We start from the raw sequence: 19,789 nt of genomic DNA on the forward strand, positions 1-19,789 counted from the left end.
TTGAAAATTGAAGTATTTTGTTAAAAATTCTTTTTTTGTTTTTTTGTCAACAAATTATTTTATTAACTGTAAATTTAACTATTCTATTTGTTGTAGAAAATTTATCTTTTTCAATTGAAAATTTATGTATATTCTTGAAGAGTCTCTTTTTTGATAGAAAATTAATCTCTTGGGTTAATAATTCAACTATTTTGTTGGAAATTCGTCTTTCTGTTTGAGGATTCGATTATCAGTATTTTTTTTTCATAATTCATCTTTTTTAATTAAAGATCCATGATTAAAAAAATGTAATATTCCATTCTTTGTGCAAAATTTATCTTTTTTTATATTAATTTAACCTTCTTTGTTAAATATTAATCTGTTTAGTGGAAAATTAAACTATTTCCTTGAATATTAATCTTATTTGGTTGAGAACTAATTTTTTCCTGAAATTTCCATTTCTATTTTCGATTAAAAATTCACTTCTTTGGTTGAAAATTTAACTATTTTGTAGAAAAATTCTTTTTTTTTGGAAATGGGCTTCAAAATTTATATTTCCAAATGAATATTTAACTATTTTATTTTTCATTAAAAATTTTATATCTTTTTAGTTGAAGATTCATGTATTCTTTGGAAACCTCGTCCTTTTTGTGTTGAAAATTTAATTGTTTGTCGAAAATGCATATTGTAGAATTGAAAATTGAACCTGTTTGAAAAAAAAATCGTCTTTTGGCTTGAAAATTCAACATTTTTCACGTGAATTTTTTTTCTGTATTGAATGAAAAATTTTTTTTGGTTGAAGCTTCTATTCTTATGTTGAAAATTCCTTTTTCTAGTTTGAAAATTAGTATCTATTGACTGACGATTCAACTAATTCTATAAAAATTCTTATTGGTTTTTTTAATTCTACTGTTTTTATTGAAAATTAAAATATTTTTTTATGAACATATCAACTGTTATACTTTTCGTTGAGAATTTCGCTTTTCTTTTTTTTTTTTTGAAGATTCATGCTTTTGGTTGAAAATTTAACCATTCTCTTGAAAATTGCTTTATTCTTAGTTGAAAATTAATGGTGATAACTGAAAATTAAATTTTTTAATTTTTCAGACTGAAATGAACGCAGATACAGGAGATCCATTAGATACGTTCTTGTCTGATACACAGGCTTGGCTTAAATCTATTGGTTGCAAGGCGAAAACGCTGTCTGAGATAATAGCAACTCGCGATCCTCTGGTGAGTTTTTTTATTCTTTAATCTTCGTTAATACGGTAATTTCCCGGTTTTTTCCCCGATTCACCAACAATTTTTTTATTTAAATTAATAAAAAATAAACAACAAATTAAAGAATTCAAACTGGTACTCTTGAATTTTAAACTTTTAAAATTCAAGTTTAAAAGTTTCACAATCAAAAATTTTATATTCAAATCCTCAATAATTTACACGTATAAAATGGAAGATACTTTTGTAAATGATAGAGTTCAAAAATTTTAAGTAATTTCAAGTTAGGCACATTAAAAAATGGAAAATAATTTTTTTTTTAAACTTAAAAGTTCTTAAATTAGAAGTTAAATTATTTTTATTTTAAATCGTTGAAGCATTCTTGAAAAGCTTTGAAATTTTATTACAAAATCCTGAGAAATCTAGAAATGGTTTTAAATTTTTACAAATTTAAATTTATTTAAAAATGATTGGATTTTTCCTACAACAATATAAAAACAGTTTGTAGAAGAAATTATAGTAATTTTAAGAGATATTTAGAAGTTTTAAAAAGATTCAAGTTAAATTTGAAACCCATCGCCGAATTGAAAACAAAATGTAGATTTTTGCAGATTTCAAACAAAAAATTTAGAATCCTTTTAAGAATTGTAAAAGGCTTCGAAAGAATAAAAACATTTCCTTAAGATTCCTAGAAAAATTGAAAATGATTTTTAATTTTGAAAAATAATTGTAACAGAAAATTTAAAAAGATTTTAAGAGATTTCCAAAATTATCCAAAAAGAACCTGGAAGATTTTAAGGATTTTTTTTTTAATTCATAGGATTTTCCAAAAATTGCAGGAAAAATGGGATTAATTTAAAAATACATTTGGAAGTTCTGAAAAAAAATGTTAACACACTTCGTTTAAATTACTTGAAATCATTTCAAGTTTTTAATTAATTACTCAAATATAAAAAAATAAATAGAACCATTAAAATTTTAACATTAAAAGTTTAAAAGCTCTTCAACATTTTAGAGATTCAAAGCTTTCTATGTCAAGCAATTCAGTTTCAAATTGTTTACTTGTCAATTTTTTGTTTTAATTTACTCGATTCAAATAAACAATTTGAAATTAAATGGGTTAAAAATTGACAAATTTAGACTTAAACAATATTTTAAATTTAATAAAAGCCTTCAATTACGACTGTATTATTATTGAGTCATTTTTTAGTTGAAAATTAATTTATTTAGTTTCAATTTTCTTTTTATTAAAAATTAATTTTTTCAACTACAAATTTAACTATTCCATTTTTGTTGAAAATATATCTAATTAATTTTTTTTTAAATACATTCATGAATTTTTATGAATTTTTTAAGGTTTAATTCAACTATCAACATTTTTATTGAGAATTCATCTTTTTTAGTTGATTCATCATTTTAGTTTTTAAAAAAACTTTTTTGTTTAAAATTTAAATATTAGACATTTTTTTTCTGGTTAAAAATTAATCTGTTTTTGTTGAAAATTTATCCTTTTTGGTTCATGATGCATCGTTTTAGAGTATTAAAAAGCTTTTTTTGTTGAGAATTAATCTAAAAACTTAACTATTCCATGTTTGGATAAAAATTTATCTTCTTCAGCTAAAAATTCGTCTTTTGTGGCAGAATATTTATTCTCTTGATGACAAGTTCATCTTTTTGGTTGAAAATTAATTTCTTTCATTGAAAATTCCTTTAATAATTCATTATATTTGGTTAAAAATGTTTGTTTTTTTTCATTAAAAATTAATTTTTTTTATTTCAAATTTAATTACTCTATGTTTGGTTGAAAATTTCTCTTTAATTACATTTTTTCGTTAAAGATTTAGCTGTTTAGTTAAAATTTTGTCTTTTTCAAAAATATTTTGAAATTTGAATAGATTTAATTCAACTATTAAAATTTTTTATTGAAAATTCATATTTTTTGTTTAACATAATCTTCTTGGTTGAAAATTTATCTTTTTGGTTGAAAATTCATTTTATTCATTTGACATTTTATCTTAATTAAATATTTTAAAAATAATTTGAAGCTTGGACAGATTTAAAAAGAATTTTAACAAAATATGAATTTTGTAAGGTTTCGAAACAAAATTTAGAACCTTTTTACGAATTTTTAAAGGTTTCAAAAGAATAAAAAAGTTTTCTGAAGATTCATGGGAAAATTTCATTACACCTGTTTTTAAAATTATATTATTTATTTTTTAGAAGTTAAAAGTGCATTTTCTTTTTCAAAGTGTTCTAAATAATTTTTGTTTTTAGGTTGAAAAACTATTTTTCTAACTAAAAATTTTAATATTCTATTTTTTGCTGAAAATTTGTCTTTCTCGGCATAAAATTAACTTGTTTTTTTTTTGTTTTAATTCAAGAATCAACTATTAACATTTTTGTTGAGAATTCATCTTTTTTAGTAAAAAAAAAAACTTTTTTTATGTTAAAAAATGATCTATTTTGTCGAAAAATTGTTGTTGAAAATTAATCTAAAAAATGACCTGTTCCATGTTTGGTTACGAATTTATTTTCTTCAGCTGAAAATTCGTTTTTTTGTGGGATAATATTCATCTTCTTGATGACTCGTTCATCTTTTTGGTTAAAAATAATTTCTTACGTTGAAAAATCCTTTAATAATTTAAATATTTGGTTAAAAATTCATGTTTAAAAAAAAATTAATCTTCTTGGTTGAAAATTTATCTTTTTGGTTGAAAATTATTTAATTTTTTCATTAAAAATTAATTTTTTAACTGCAAATCTAAATATTCCGGTTTTTTTTTTGAAAAATTAAATTTCATTAAATAGCTGTTTAGTTAAAATTTCTTCTTTTTCAAAAATAGTTTAATATTTTAACAGATTAAAAAAATATTAAACAAAGTATGAATTGAAATTGAAATTTAATTTACAAGTAATTTAACTAAAAATTTAGACGTTTTTTAACAATTATAAAAGGCTTAAAAAAAAATTAAAATTAAAATTCTAAAGATTCTTAGGAAAACTGAAAACGACTGTCTATGTTAAAAATTAATTTTAAGAGAATATATACAAATATTTCCAAAATTCTCAATTTGACAGGATATTAAAAAGAAAAAATAGGAAGAATTTGTCTCATGTTGAAAGATGTTTCGAAGTTTTGAAAAAATTTCAAAAATAATTTAAAAATTGAATGAACAAAAATAAATCAAACAAAATGTAGATATTTCAAGATTTTGAAATAAAATGAAGCTTAATATTTTTCAATAGAAATATTTATGGGAATTTAACAATTCATTTATTTTATCATTCGGCAACTTTGTAACGAAGCTAAAATATTAAAAAATTTGTATGTCACTCTTGAAGAAAGACCATTAACGTATATTTTTTTATCCTTGACAACACTCAAATTAATCGAAAATTATTTTTTAAAGTTCCATAATAAATCCATGCTGAAATTAAATTCTGAGAATTGAGAACAAGAAAATAAGTATTATTACCTTGTTTTAAAATTTATGTAAATATAATTTTCATAAAATTCTTGAAAAAATTTAAAAGATTTTGAAATATTTCAGGCTGCTTGTCAAAAAAGAATCTAAAGATTAAACAAAATTTTTTTCATAATATAGGATTTTGCGAAATATTATGAAAATTCGAGTCCTTTTAAAAGATGTTTAGAACTTTTAGAAGTTGGTGAAGGAATCAAGAAATGTTTGGTACATTTTCGAAAATGTTTCCAAGTTTTTAAATTTTCCCAGCAATTTTAAGAAAATTTGTTTATTCTCTTGAAAACTTTCGAAATTGTTTCAAACTCTACTAAATATTTCTTGAATTTATTCCATTTTGTTCGTTTTTATTTTACAATCTTACGAAATTGAAATATTTTGCTCTAAAATCTTCTACACTATTTTTATAAATTTTAGGAAATCGTTTGTTATATTTAAAAACCTTTTTCAATTTTCTCTTAAAGTGCATTTTTTTAAATACATAATAATTAAAAATTTGCACACGAATATAAGAAAACCTCCTTTTTTTAATCTTGTCAGACCTTTTAAACTTTCTAATTTCTAAAAATTATTTAAATTTTTCCTGCGCTTTCTAATTATTCTACAAAATTGAAAAAATTGCGTTAAAACCTTTTCGATTCTTCTTTGACTATTTTTGAAATCTTCTAAAATCTTTTTAAATAATCTCTTCAAATAAATTTTTCGAAATAAAAAATTATTTTAATTTTTCCTAGGAACCAGAAAAGATGTCTGTCATTTTCGTGAAACTTTATAAAATTATTTAAAAATATTTACAAGTTTTAATTATTTTTCAATCGTTTCAAAACTTTTGAATATCTCTTAAACCTACTCAAATTTTTTCTAAAACTATGTGATATGGATAAATTGTGCTTTAAAATTTTTCACACTTTATCAAGATTTTAGGAAAGAATCCAGAATGTTTTTATTAATTAATGGCAATGATTCGATAAAAGAACAGAAAAACACTATTAGAAAAATTCGCAGTGTCATTTTCACAATAATTATATAATTAAACATTTTATTTTAAAATATATCAGTATATATGTTCTGGTGAAAATTCCACTTTTTAAGAGAAAATTCGTCTTTTGACTGAAATGTTTAAAAATTTGGATGATTTTTTTTTTCTTTCTTGATTAAAAACCTCTGTTTTATCAGAAAGTTCATCTTTTCCATTTTTTATTGTAAATTTATATTTTAAATCGAATTCTTTGTTTAAAAATTCAAACTATTTTTGGTTGATGTGGAATCTCTTTTGTTTGAAAATGCGACTTTTTTTTAAAAATTCAATCGCCTTTTAAAAAATGTGTACGATAGTTTTTTAAAGAATTTATACAATGGTGATGCGAAATTGTGTTAGTTATAAATTTTTAATTAGTTCATTATAAACATAAGAAACCGAAAATTGTGTTTTTTTTTTAAATAGAAATTTAAGTATTTCATTTTGAGTTGAAAGTTGATCCTTTTTCGTTGAAATTTTAACTACTTGGTCTAAAACTCACGTACTTTGTTCAAGATGCGTCTTTTATAGTAGAAAATTAATCTTCTTGGTTGAAATATCAACTTTTTTTATTGAAAATTAAAATCATTTTCTAGGGTAAATAATAATTTTTACATTTGTTGCTGAGAATTCATTTTATTCGGTAAAAATGAAACTGATTTGTAGAAAATTCAACAAGTTTGTTAGAATGTAGTTTTTGGGTTGAAGATTCTTCATTTTAGTTGAAAATTGAAAAATCAGGAAAGTCAAGTAATTTTCGATAAAGTGAAGTAGAATTTAATTAATTTATTTTGTTTAAAAATCAACAATTTTATTAAAGAGTATCGTTTTTTAAAATTAAATTGTTTTGTTGAAAATTCATCTATTTTGGTGGAAACTGCATCTTTTATTATTAAAAAGCACAATTGTTTGGTTGAAAGTTAATCTGTTTTGCTTGATGATTCAACTATTAACATTTTTTGTGGAGTATTCATCTTCTTTCATTCATAATTCATCATTTTAGTTTAAAAAAAATGTTTGTACAAAAATAAACTATTTGTTAAAAATTACATTTTTATTAAAAATTCAACTATTCCATGTTTGGTTATAAATTCTGGCATTTTGTCGAAAATTCTTTTTTTTTTTTTGTAGAAAAGTAATCTCGTTGGTTGAAACTAATATTTTTGATTAAAAATTCAAATATTTGGTAGAAAATTGGTTTTATTTCTCTAAACGAAAATTTAAGTTTTCTGTTCACATTTTTTCTTTTGAAAATTCACTTTTTTTAGTTGATGATTCATCATTTTAGTTGATAACAGAATTTTTGTTTGTTCAAAAATAAACTATTTTGTAGAAAATTAATCTTCTTGATTGAAAATTTATCTTCTTGGTTGAAAATTTGACTATTGTGTTGAAAATTAGTGTTTTTTTTTGGCAGAAAAGTAATCTCATTAGTTACAACTTATATTTTTTGTCAAAAGTCCATTTCTTTGATTTCAAATTTGAAGATTAATCATTTTATTTAAAAATATATCAGTTTGGTTGAAAGTTTATTTGTTCAACCGAAAATTTAACCGTTCCAATTTGAGTTAAAAATTTACCTTATTATTGACCTATTAATTAAAATTGGATAAATTTTAACTTATAACTTAAACAAAATACATAACAAATTTTTTATGTTATGTTAGTGTTTTTCGTCGAAGAATAGCATAGGTTTTTTTTTACTAGCAGTCAAACCAGTTAGAACAAAGTTACTATTAGCGCCGCCGCATGGCCGTTTTCAACACATAGGCCATTTTCAATTCTCGGCGACAGGAAGCGGCTTTATACGCATTTTTAAAGGTTTCAAGAGAATAAAAAGTGTTTGGAAGCTTTTTCTTTTCCAAAGTGTTATAAACAAAAATTCGCTTCTGTTTTTGCAGGTATTCAAAGAAATAGAAGATGCCATCAGCAGAGCAAACGAGAAAGCGATAAGCAATGCCCAGAGAGTGCAAAAATTCCAGCTCCTTCCTCACGACTTTTCCGTCCCAACGGGAGAATTGGGCCCGACGTTAAAAGTGAGACGAAATGTCGTTCAAAGAATGTACTCGGATTTGATAGAAGAGATGTACAACTAAAATAATTTCTACATTATAGGCAAGAAAGACAAAGTACAACGAGTACTTTAAAATGTGAAGTATAGGGCGTTAAATATAATTATCGTATTTTACGATTATCATCGGGGAGCAAAAGGATCCCGCGTTATCCTTACAGAAATATTCTAAAAGCGTCTTTTTTCAGAATATTTAAAAAAGAAAAAGCAAAAAAAGAAAAAGAACAAACAAACAACTAAAAAGACAGCTTTTCATTAGTTTTCTGTGCAGCTCGAAGCGAACTAATGCGAATTGATGGAAAAATTGCACGTGAGAAGAATGAAAATTCATGCGTCTTTTTTTTTTTTTTTTAAACGAGACTAGTCAAGCATCTGAAATAGAAAAATTTTGTATCTAACAATAAGTCGCACTGGTGCGCGAAATATGGATAAGTCTTTGTAGATTCGTGAGAAATTCGGGGGCAATATTTACTTCTTGTTTTGCAGGCGTCGATGAAAAGTATTTTATATTATATAATGTATCATTCGAGCGTCATTATTTTGCAAATGTCAGTCCAGTTGAAAAAAATGCGTAGTTTGGTGTGAGAGATTTCAGTTTGTTTGGTTTGTATTATATTTGATAGTCTTTTTTTTTTTTTTTTTTTTTTTTTTTTTTTTTTTTTTTTTTTTTTTTAATTTTTTTGTCATTACAGTGAACCTCTTCATATTACATTTTTTTGAAGCGTATCGAATTCTCGCTCATGATGTGCTCTATGTATAAAATAGTGTAATATATTACACCTAAGGAAAAAAAAACCTTGTTAGAACGTTGTAAATAATTTTTAAGCAATTGTCTGCATTTCGCAAACGATTTTTCATTAACAAGGTTTTTGCTGAGCCGTCGATGAAAGCAAATATGATTAGTGTTCTGAAGAGTTTGAGTGCTCGGAGAATTTTTTTACGAGCATGAGAATATGCTTGAGCTTTATGTGCTTTGAGAATTTTGAATTAGGATTTAAAAAATCGGTTTTTTTTTCTATCTTTATTGATAATTACATTATTTAAATCTCGCGGGAAAATGTATCAATTCATATTGGAAAGGGCGATTTATTTTAATGGTAAAAGAAGTGAAAGTAATAGAAAACATATTATTTGCATTAAACAGTGCCTAATTCGGGATTGCTACATAGTAATGCAAACAAAAAATTTTGTTTATAAATACATTTCAAACACTTTTTAGTTGAGTTTTCAAAATCTAAAGATAAATCTTGAACCTGAGAAATGAATTTCTAACTAAAATGATGAATCTTTAATTAAAAATATGAATTTTTTACCAAATAGTTTGCTAAATTTTCAAAACAAAAGATTAACTTTCTACGAAAAAAATACTCATTTTATACAAAGTTGATGAATTTTCATCTAAGAAAGATCAATTTTCAACAAAAAATTTGAATAGTTAATGTTTTTTTAAACCTAAAACAGAAAAACTAAATTTTCAAAAGCACGCGAGCGTGCTTAATTTTTTTTGTTTTTAGTTACACAACAAATTCAATGACTATGATTCTTTATTTGTAGGAGTTTTTAAAAACTATTTTCTTGAAAATATGTTTTTTTTTCTGTTTGAAATTAATAATTTTTAGTAGAAAATTCAAATTTTTCGTTGAAATTGTATGTATTTTTTTGAAAATGTACAAGGTTTATCTTTTTCATAGTTAAAAATTGGAGTTTTTTGGTTGAATTAAACTATTTTTAAATAGAAATTAAATTTTTTGATTAAAATATAAACTACTAAATTTTTCCTTTAAAATTTATCTTTTTTGAAATGAAATTTCAATTGAAAATTCATCTATTTGGTAGAAACTGAGCGGTTTTGTAAAAAAATTTGTCCTTTTCTTGGCTGAAGGTTAATTTTTTTTAGTGGGAATTTAATTATTACAGTTGAAACTTAAAATATTTGGTTGAAAATTATTTTTAGTTGAAAATTCGTATTTTTGGTAGAAATTAATTGCATTTTTGGTGTAAAATCAATATTTTTCAGTTCAAAATTCAACTATTTTGTGGAAAGTTCATGTATTTTGTTGAAAAATTTATTTTTTATATAGAAAATTAAATTTCTTGTTGGAAAATTCAATTATTTCAGTTGAAGATTTATTATTATAGTTGAAAATTCATCATTTTAATTGAAAATTTAACTATTTTTTTGAAAATAAAAATTTTTTTAACTGAAATTTTAACTATTCCATTTATGGTTAAAAATCGATCTTTTTTAGTTTTAAATTCAATTATTTGGTTCAAAATTTGTCTTTTCTAGTTCAAAATTCAACTAGTTGAATTTGCAGTTGGAAAAGTAAATTTGAAACAAAAAAAAAAGAGTTTTCAGCAAAATTAATTAATTTAAAAAAAAATTAAATAGTTACAATTTTCAGCCAAAGAAATTAATTTTTAATCACAGTGATGAATTTTCAGCCGAAAATATAAATTTTTGACTTAATAGTGGAATTTTCAAACCAAAAGATGAATTTTCTGTAAAAAAATGTTTATTTAAATGTATATATTTTTTCAACCAAAGAAATGAATTATTAACAAAAATTAGAATAGTCTAGTTACATTTTTTACAAAACTTAACTTTATTTAACAAAAAAGAGATTAAATGTCTATCAAAAAAAGTAAATTTTTCACAAAAAGTGGAATAGTTAAAATGAGTTTTCAACTAAAATGATAAATGTTCAACAAAAAAAAAATTTACTTTTAAACAATTACATACATTTTCAACTAAAAAGATAAATTTTTTAACAAAAATGAAATATCTTAATTTTCAGTTGGCATAATAAATTTTTAACAAAAAGAAAAACGAATTTTCAACCACAGAAATTAATTTATAACCAAAAAGATAAGTTTTAACTACTGAGAGTTCCCTTCTACCAAAAAAACGGATTTTCAGCAAATAGTTCAATTTTCAAATGAAACATAAATTTTCAAATTAAATAATTAGATTTTCATTAAAAAAACTTGATTTTCAATAAAATCAAAGTAAATTGTCAACTAAATAGTCTAATTTTGCAACCAAAAAGATTAAATTTTTATAAAAACAAATTTTCGACAAAAAATGGAACAGTTACGATTTTAGTTGAAAAAATTAATTTTAAATAAAAAAAAAAAACAACTAATTTTCGAATAAAAATAAAAATTTTTGAACCAAAAAAATGAATTTTCAATCAAAAAGAGGAGTTATTTACCAAGAAGCTTAAATATTCTGCAACAAATTCGCATTTTCAAAAAGGAAATTTAACAGGAAATTAAACAGATGTTTGAATTTTCAACTAGCGAAGATAAGTTTAGAACCAAACATGTACGAGATAATTTTTCAGTTAAAATCATTAATTTTCAACTTGAAAACATAATTTTTAACAAAATAATTAAGTTTTCAAAAAAATAATTAAATTTTGAACAAAAAAAAAGGATTGTCAAATAAAGTGATGAATCATCAACCAAATAAATGAATTTTTGACCAAATAATTCCAAAAAGGATAAATTCTAAACGAAAATCGTGATATTTAATATTTCATCCAAAAAAGATGTTAAATTTATACACAAAATAGTCGAATTAATGCAAAAAAAGATCAATTTTCAACTATAATTTTTAACTATAATAATGAAATTAACTTCAAGTTTATTTTTTCCAAAAATTCCTTGTTTTCCCTGACATTCTCTAATTTTCTAAAATCACTGGATCTGTAGCAACTCTGTAATTTAAAAAAATGATATGTTTATTTTACTCTAAATAGTTTTTTTTTTTTTTAAATATATATACTAATTATGATATATATTTTGTTTAAACAATAAATGCTGAGCATATTCTCGAGATTATTTGCTCAAAATAAATTCTTGGGCATTTAAGATCTTTAGATATGATGCGCTTTTGGAAAAAAAGTCCAATTTAATAATGATAATCCGATGATTCATCCAACAAAAGTGCCTTTTTGTCGAGAGAAAATAATTCTCGATTGTCAGCTTCATTGACGCGAGTAGATCAATCTGAAAATTCTTCAATATTCGCCAATATTGATTTAATTACAATGTGTATTCGATCCATAGGTTGAGGGTTAAAACTACATTCTTTCAGGTGAAAACTGTGATCGACAAAAAATTCAAAATTGACGAAATTTTGCAGTTATTGGGCGATTTTTACTTAAACAGGGTGTCTGCTCACCTGGAAAACCTGGAAATGTCAGGAATATATTTTTTTAATGTCATAATTTTTTCGAGAATATGCTTAAATTTTTTAAATTCATAATAGAAAATTAAGTAAAAATGTTTCTTATTTTGTAAAAGTAGCTTTATATTACTGGATTTAATTATTCTTTTGAAAATTCGTATTTTTGGGTTGAAAATTTAACTACTTTGGTAGAAATTCATTTATTTGGTTGAAAATTTATATTTTTTTTGTCAATATTTGAACTGTTTTGAAGAAAATTCGACCTTTTTATTTAAAAATAGAAGAATTTGGTTTGGAAATTCACCTATTTGGTTCAAAATGAACTTTTTTCTTAAAAACTCACATTTTTTAATAAAAAATCTTTTTTTTTTGCGAAAAAATTTGGCTTTAGCATGAAAATTCAATAATTTGTTTTACATTTTTTTTCTTTCTTCGTAAAAAATTTAAACTTTTTGTTGAAATTTTTTATTTAATTTGAAAATTCATCCGTTTTATTAGAAATTTAATACTTTTCAGTTAAAAACGCATTGGTTTGGCTAAAAATTAATCTGTTGTGATTGAGAATTCAACTATTGTGTCGAAAACTTTACTTTTTTGGTTGAAGATTCGTAATTTTAGTTGAAAATTCGTCTACTTCATTAAAAATTGAACTTTTTATTATGGAAATTCGTATTTTTTTGCACAACAATTACTCTTTTTAACTGAAAATTTAGTTCTTTTGAAAAGTAGCCATTTGGTTGAAAATTAAATTCTTTGTTAAAAATTGATATTTTCTGGTCGAAATTGAACTGTTTTGAAGAAAATTAGTCTTTTTGATCAGAAAATACAACAGATTGGTTTGGAAATTCAACTATTTAGGTATAAAATTCAACTATTTTGTTGAAATTGAACTTTTTGTTATAAAATCACACTTTTTTTAATTAAAAAATCAATTTTTTTGGTGAAAAATTCCTCTTGTTACCTTGAAAATTCAACAATTTGTTTAACATTTTTTTCTCTTTCTTGTCTGAAAAATCTTTCTCCGTAGGAATTTAACCTTTTTTTGTTGAAAGTTCGTATTTAACTTCAAAATTAATCTGTTTTGGTAAAAATGTAATCTTTTTTGGTTCAAAATGCAACGGTTTGTTAACAAATTTATCTGTTTTTTTTTCAAGATTCATAATTTTAGTTGAAAATTCATCTGTTTCATTAAAAAATTGAACTATTTTTACGGAAATTCGTATCTTTTTGTATGAAAATTAATTTTTTTAATTGAAAATTTAATTATTCTATTTTTTGGTCTAAAATGTATATTTTTAAATGAAAATTTCAAATGTTTGCTTGAAAATTCGTGTATTTTGTTAAAAATTCAATTTCTTTTCTTAGAAATTTAACAGTTTGATTTAAAAATGTTTCTCTCTCTTGACTGAAAAATTTTTTTTAGTTGAAAATTCGTATTTTTTGCTTGAATTCAACTCTTTTTTAAAATTTAAAATTAAGATCTTTTTTTTATTAAAAATTCAACTATTTGGTTGAAAATTAACTCCTTTCTTAACTCAAATTTTTGGTTGAAATTTCAACGGTTTTGTGGAAAATTTGTCTTTTTAGATAGAAAATTCAACAATTTGGTTTACATTTTTCCTCTATCTTGCCTGAAAAATGATAGAAAATTAACCTTTTTGTTGAAAGTTCGTAATTAATTTGAAAATTCATATGTTATGATTGAAATTAAATTTTTTTGTAGTTGAAAACGCAACTGTTGGTTTACAAATTAATCTGTTTTAGTTGAAGATTCATCATTTTAGTTGGAAATTCATCTTTTTCAATAACAATTGAACTATTTTGATTGAAATTCGTATTTTTTTTGTATAAAACTTAATTTTTTTACCTGAAAATTTAATTATTCTATTTTTTAATCCAAAATTTATATTTTTAAATGAAAACTGAAATGTTGGCTCAAAAATTCGTGTATTTTGTTAAAAATTCAACAGTTTGATAAAAATTTCTTCTCTCTTGACTGAAAAATCTTTTTTAGTTTAAAATTTGTATTTTGTGGTTGAAAATTAACTTTTTTCTCAAAAACTCAATTTTTTTGGTAGAAATTTCAACGGCTTTGTGAAAAATTTGTCTTTTTAGCTAGAAAATTCAACAATTTAGTTGACATTTTTCTCAATTTTGGTTTAGTTAAAAATTAATCTGATCCGGTTGAGAATTTAACTATTTTGTTGAAAACTCACCTTTTTTGGTCGAAGATTTTTTTTTTTGTCAAAAATCTTCTTTAAACGAAAATACATGTTTTTTGTTCAAAATTAAACCATTTCTGTTGGATATTCCATCATCCTAGTTAAAAATTCATCACTTCGGTTAAAAATTGAACCATTTTGTTAAAAATTATTTTTTATCTAGACTGATAAATAATTCTTTTAACAAAAAAATTTACATAGTCAATTTCTGGTTAAAAATGAATCTTTTTTGGTAGAAAAGTAATGTTGTCGGTTGGAAATTTCTTTTTTGCTTAAAAATTCAACGGTTTAATTAATAAAATTTCTCTCTTTTTACTAGAAAATATTTCTTCATTGAAATTTTGTATTTTTTCATTGAATTTGACTACTTTATTGAAAGTTAAGATCTTTTTTGGTTAAAATATTAACTATTAAATTTTTCGTTGAGAATTAATCTTTTTAAGTTAATATTCATAATATGCATGGAAAATTCTTCTCTTTGGTTGAAAATTTATCTATTCTTTGAAAACTCGTTTTTGTGGATTGAAAATCAAGTTTTTGTATTGAAAATTTGATTATTCTAGTTGAAACCTTAACTATTGTCTTGAAAATTCGTGTTTTTTTACGCTGAAAATTTAACTTTTCAATTTGTTGAAAAAGTCGTCTTTTTAAATTAAATATTGATGTATTTTGTTTAAAATTTTACTTTTTTCTTAAAAATGCTTTTTAATCTTGGTTGATAATTAACTTTTTTAACTGAAAATGTAACTGAATTTTGAACTATATTTCCAAGCAATAAATGAACTTTTAACCCCCCCTCCCCCAAATAACAGCAAAAAAGAATATTCAAGTACAAAAGAAAAACGAATTTGCAACAAAATACTATAATTTTCAATAAATTAAGTAAATATTTAACTGAAATAGATAAATTTTCATTTGAAAAACTTAATTTTCATTTTAAAAAATAAATTTGTGAAAAAATATTTTTCTTCAGTTGAACATTTATGTATTTTGTTTAAAATTTAACTATTTCTGTTAAAAAATTACAATATTAATTGAAAATTGAACTATTTTGTTGAAAATTAATTTCTATCTTGGTTGATAATTAAGTTTTTTAACTGAATTTGAAGTATAGAAAGATAAAATAAAAATTTCTTTTAATTGTTATTCAAATTCATGGACCTCTGGGGCAAATTTAATATAATTAATTTTCATTGAAAATGGAATATTTCAATTTACAGTTGAAAAAATTATAGTGTAAGAAAAAAAAATCTCATCAAAATATTTGCAATTTCCAAACATAAAGATTAATACTAGAAAAAATGAATTTTTGACAAAATAGTCTTCTTTAGTTAGAAATTTATATTTTTTGTTTAAAACTCAGCTATTTCTATTGAAAATTCTTTATTATCTTAGTTGATAATTAACTTTTTCAAATGAAAATTTAACCTTTCTAAATTAAACGCATTAATTGAATCACAGATACTTTTTTAAGTGAAAAAGCAGTTATTTAATTTTATATATTAATAATACCATTTTTGCACATTAATATATTTAAAAAGACTGAAAAAGAACATTATTTATAATAAATTCGTGAAATTGTGCACATGCTCCGACTAGATTGTTTAAAAAAATTCTAGAATTTTCAGGGAATTTTTTTCAGGTTTTGAGTACACACACTGTTCAGACTTGAGTTTTTGAACACTTTTGTAAATTAAAAATTGCATTTTTTTTTTTAAATTGCGAAATACTAAAGGCCAAATTAGAAATAATTTGAAATCAGTCGACCACATATCACCGTTGAGAATGCATTAGTTAATATAGGCTTAAGCACATTGTAAAATAGATTTTTCGAAGGCGAAGAACACGAAAATTAAAAAATTTCTTAGTTAGAAATCAGATTTAAATCTGAAAGAGAAGGTGCAGGTATCCAATTCACGTAGTCGGCAATGTACTTTCATTTTGTGGAGCGATTACAAAATTATTCATTAATTTTCAAAATTTGCATGATAAAGAGTCTAAATCTTGATTTAAAAAAATTCTATTCAATTCGTAATCGGGAATGTAAATGACAATAACTGTGTATAAGCCACTCAAGATGTATTCTCGCTAACTACACAATAAAAAAAAAAAAAGCTTTGTGCTCCATCGCAAATAAGAATGTACATATGTAACGTTCATGTAATTAAATTTCCTTGTTAATATTTTGCCTTTGTTTCATTTTTGCCCCATTTTTTTCCCAGGGCGTTCAGCGATTTTTAAGAATACAATTTTATATTTTCCACAGCAGGCTATATAAAATTGAATAACAATGAAAATTTTAAACATTGTTTTTCTATTTGATGTTAATTTTTTCAACTGAAAATTTAATTATTATATTTTTGGTTGAAAATGGATTTTTTTTCTTTTGAAAGCCGATTCTTCTGAATTGAAAATTCAAGTCATGTTAAAAATTCGTCTTTTTTTATTGAATTCAACTATTTTTAATGAAAAATAAAAATATTTTTGTTTGAAATATGAAGATTTTTTCGTTTATAATTTACCTTTTTTGGAATTAAAATTTTATTACTTGGTTAAAAGTTATACTCTTTTGTTAAAAAGTAATTTTTTTAAGAATGAGCTATTTTCTGGAACACTAGGTTTTTCTGTAGCTTAAAATTATTATTTTTTTTTACTAAAATTTAACTATTCAGTTTTTTGTTGACAAATTCTATTTTTTAGTAAAAAATCCGTATTTTTTTGGTAGGAAATTCAAATTCTTGATTAAAAATTTATCTCGTTGGTAGAAAATTAAAGTATTCCATTTAAATATTCATATTAAAAAAAAAACTATGCTTGGTTGAAAATTAAACTTTTTTGTAAAAAGTTATTTTTTGAATTAAAGAATGAGATTTTTGTTAAAATTTAGTTTTTTTTCAGTAGCATAAAATTATTTTTCTTTTACTCAAAGTTTAACTATTCCATTTGAAACTTTATCTATTGTATTTTGTTCAAAATTAGTTGTTTTTTTTTTTTTAAAGAATGTTTTCTTCTGAAAATTGATCTTTTTAAGTTGAAAATTAATTTTTTTTTGTAGAAATGATTCTTTTAATTGAAAATTCAATTATTCCCGTTAAAGATTCAGAATTTTAATTGAAAATTTATTAGTTTGGTTCACCATTTTTTTAACTGAAAATTTAACTATTCCATTTCCGATAGTAAATTGATATTTTTTATTTAATAATTAAACTATTTGGTTGTTAAATTAACATTTAACATTAATTAGTTAATATTCTTAAATTCAATTAATTTTTTTTTAATTTAAATAAAATTAAATATAAAAAAATATTTTATGACATTTTTGGTTAAAAATTGGTGGAAAATTCAAGCATTCCAGTTAAATAGTCATAATTTTAGTTTAAAACTGGTCTTTTGTAGTGTAAAATTTGACTTTTTGTTGGAAAAAATCATATCTTTGGTTGAAAATTGGTTTGTTTTTGTGGTAATATATTTTTTATCTGAATATTTAACTTTAATGAAAAAATTTCGTTTTGAATTTACCTTTTTTGGAATGAAAATTTACTTGCTTAAAATTTAAACTCTTTGGTTAAAAAGTAATTTCTTTTTTTAAAGAATGAGCTATTTTGTTCAAATTTCGGGTTTTTTGTAGCTTAAAATTATTTTTTTCCTAAAATTGAACCAATAAGTTTTTTGTTGACAAACTCTCTTTTTTATTTAAAAATCCGTATTTTTTGGTAGAAATTAACCTTCTTGGTTGAAAATGAATATTTTTAGTTAAAAATTTAATTATTCCCGTTAAAAATTCAACATATTAATTAAAAATTCATCAGTTTGGTTGAACATTTTCTAAACTGAAAATTGAACTTGTATTTTTGGTTGAAAATTTGTCTTTTTTAGTTGAAAATTCATGTGTCTTGTGGAAAAAAATTTTTTTGGTTGAAAATTCATCTTCTTGGTTAAAAATTTATCTCGTTGGTAGAAAATTGAAGTATTCCAGTTAAATATTTATAATTTTATTTGAAAATAAAACTATTCTATTAAAAGTTAAAAAATTTTGTACAAAGATATTTTTTCTTAAAAATTCGTTTTTTTTCTGTGGCCTAAAATTATTTTTATTTTATTCAAAGTTTGAATATTTCAGTTGAAACTTTATCTCTGTCTATTTTGTTCACAATTAGTTGTGTTTTTTGGAAAATTATTTTTTTTAACTGAAAATGTAACTGTTCCAGTTGAATATTTCACCATTTTAGTTAAAAATTAATTCTTTTGTTTGGGGATTAATTTTTTTAACTAAGAATTTAACTATACAGTTTTTTTAAATGATCTTTTTTATTTGAAGATTCGTATTTTTTGGTATAAATCCATCTTTTTGTTGAAAATTTAATTATTTCCGTTAAAGATTCAAGATTTTAATTGAAAATTCATCAGGTTGGTTGACAATTTTTTTTACTGAAAATTTAACTATTCCATTTCCGATTGAAAATTGATCTTTCTAATTAAAAATCGTCTTTTTTGGTAGAAAATTCAATTATTCCAGATAAATATTCATAATTTGGTTGAAAGTTAAACTCTTTTGTTAAAAGTCATCTTTATGGTTTAAAATTATTGTATCTGATTTGAGATTTCATCATTTCAGTGGGAAATTGAACTATTTTGTGAAAATTGATATTTTTAGTTAAAACTTTTTAATGTAATTTAAATCTAAAATAAAAATAAGCGTGAAAAATATTTTATAAAATTTTTGGTTGAAAATTTTTCTTTTTTGCTAGAAAATTAATCTTCTTCCTTGAAAATTCATCTCTTTGGTGGAAAATGTAAGTATTCCAGCTAAATAGTCATAATTTGAGTTTAAAATTGATCTTTTTTAGTTAAAAATTCAACTATTTATTATAAGATTTGTCTTTCTTAGTTGGAAATTCATCTATTTTGTTAAAAGAACTTTTTGGGTAGAAAATTGGTTTTGTTTGAAAATTCATATTTTTTGTAGAAAATTGGTTTGTTTTTGTGGTGGGAAATACATTTTTTATCTGAATAGTATTTAACTATTCCATTTTCGGTTGGAATTTATTTTTTTTTTTTAGATAAAAATACAAGTGTTTAATTAAAATCTAATCCTTTTGTTTAGAAATTCAACTATTTGGTTATAAATTCAAATATTTTGTTTAAAATGTGATATTTTCATTTCAAAAGTTAGGATTTTAAAGTAGATTAAAGTAAAAAAATAAAAAATTGTTTGAATTATTATGCAAATTTATGGACTTTAGGCATAAATTCTGGAAATGATTAATTATCTTTTTAATGGTAGTAATATAATTTGCAAAGATTTCTAAATTCAATTCTAAATTCAAATTATTTAATCTTTTGTTTGGCTGTTAAAAATTACCTGTTTTTGTTAAAGTTGAATTATTTTGATGAAAATTCGTCTTTTTGTAAATAAAACAACTTTTTCGTACAAAATGAAATTTTTTTGTAGAAAATTAATTTTCCTACATGGAAGTTTAACTTATCCATTTCTTTGTGAAAATATAATGTTTTTAGTGAAAAATTTCAACTATTTATTTAAAAGTGTTTAGAAACGAAAAAAACATAAACCAAAAATTAATAAATTCAAATTTGGACAACTGA

General features: G+C 22.3%; 1 protein-coding gene across 3 annotated transcripts in view; it reads left to right on the forward strand.

Annotated features, from left to right (window-relative positions):
- The window catches only part of LOC117174162 (very long-chain-fatty-acid--CoA ligase bubblegum-like), a 119,208-nt gene extending 111,085 nt beyond the window's left edge, over positions 1–8,123 (forward strand). For all 3 annotated transcript variants that reach the window (XM_033362981.1, XM_033362983.1, XM_033362984.1), the window contains exons 11-12: positions 1,087–1,212; positions 7,599–8,123. In XM_033362981.1, the coding sequence (XP_033218872.1) occupies positions 1,087–1,212; positions 7,599–7,793 (321 nt within the window). In that variant the 3' untranslated portion in view covers positions 7,794–8,123. The remainder of the gene's footprint in view (positions 1–1,086; positions 1,213–7,598) is intronic.
- The last annotated feature ends 11,666 nt before the right edge of the window (positions 8,124–19,789 follow it).

The sequence above is a fragment of the Belonocnema kinseyi genome, chromosome 6 (genome assembly GCF_010883055.1).
Source record: "Belonocnema kinseyi isolate 2016_QV_RU_SX_M_011 chromosome 6, B_treatae_v1, whole genome shotgun sequence".
NCBI lineage: Eukaryota > Metazoa > Arthropoda > Insecta > Hymenoptera > Cynipidae > Belonocnema > Belonocnema kinseyi.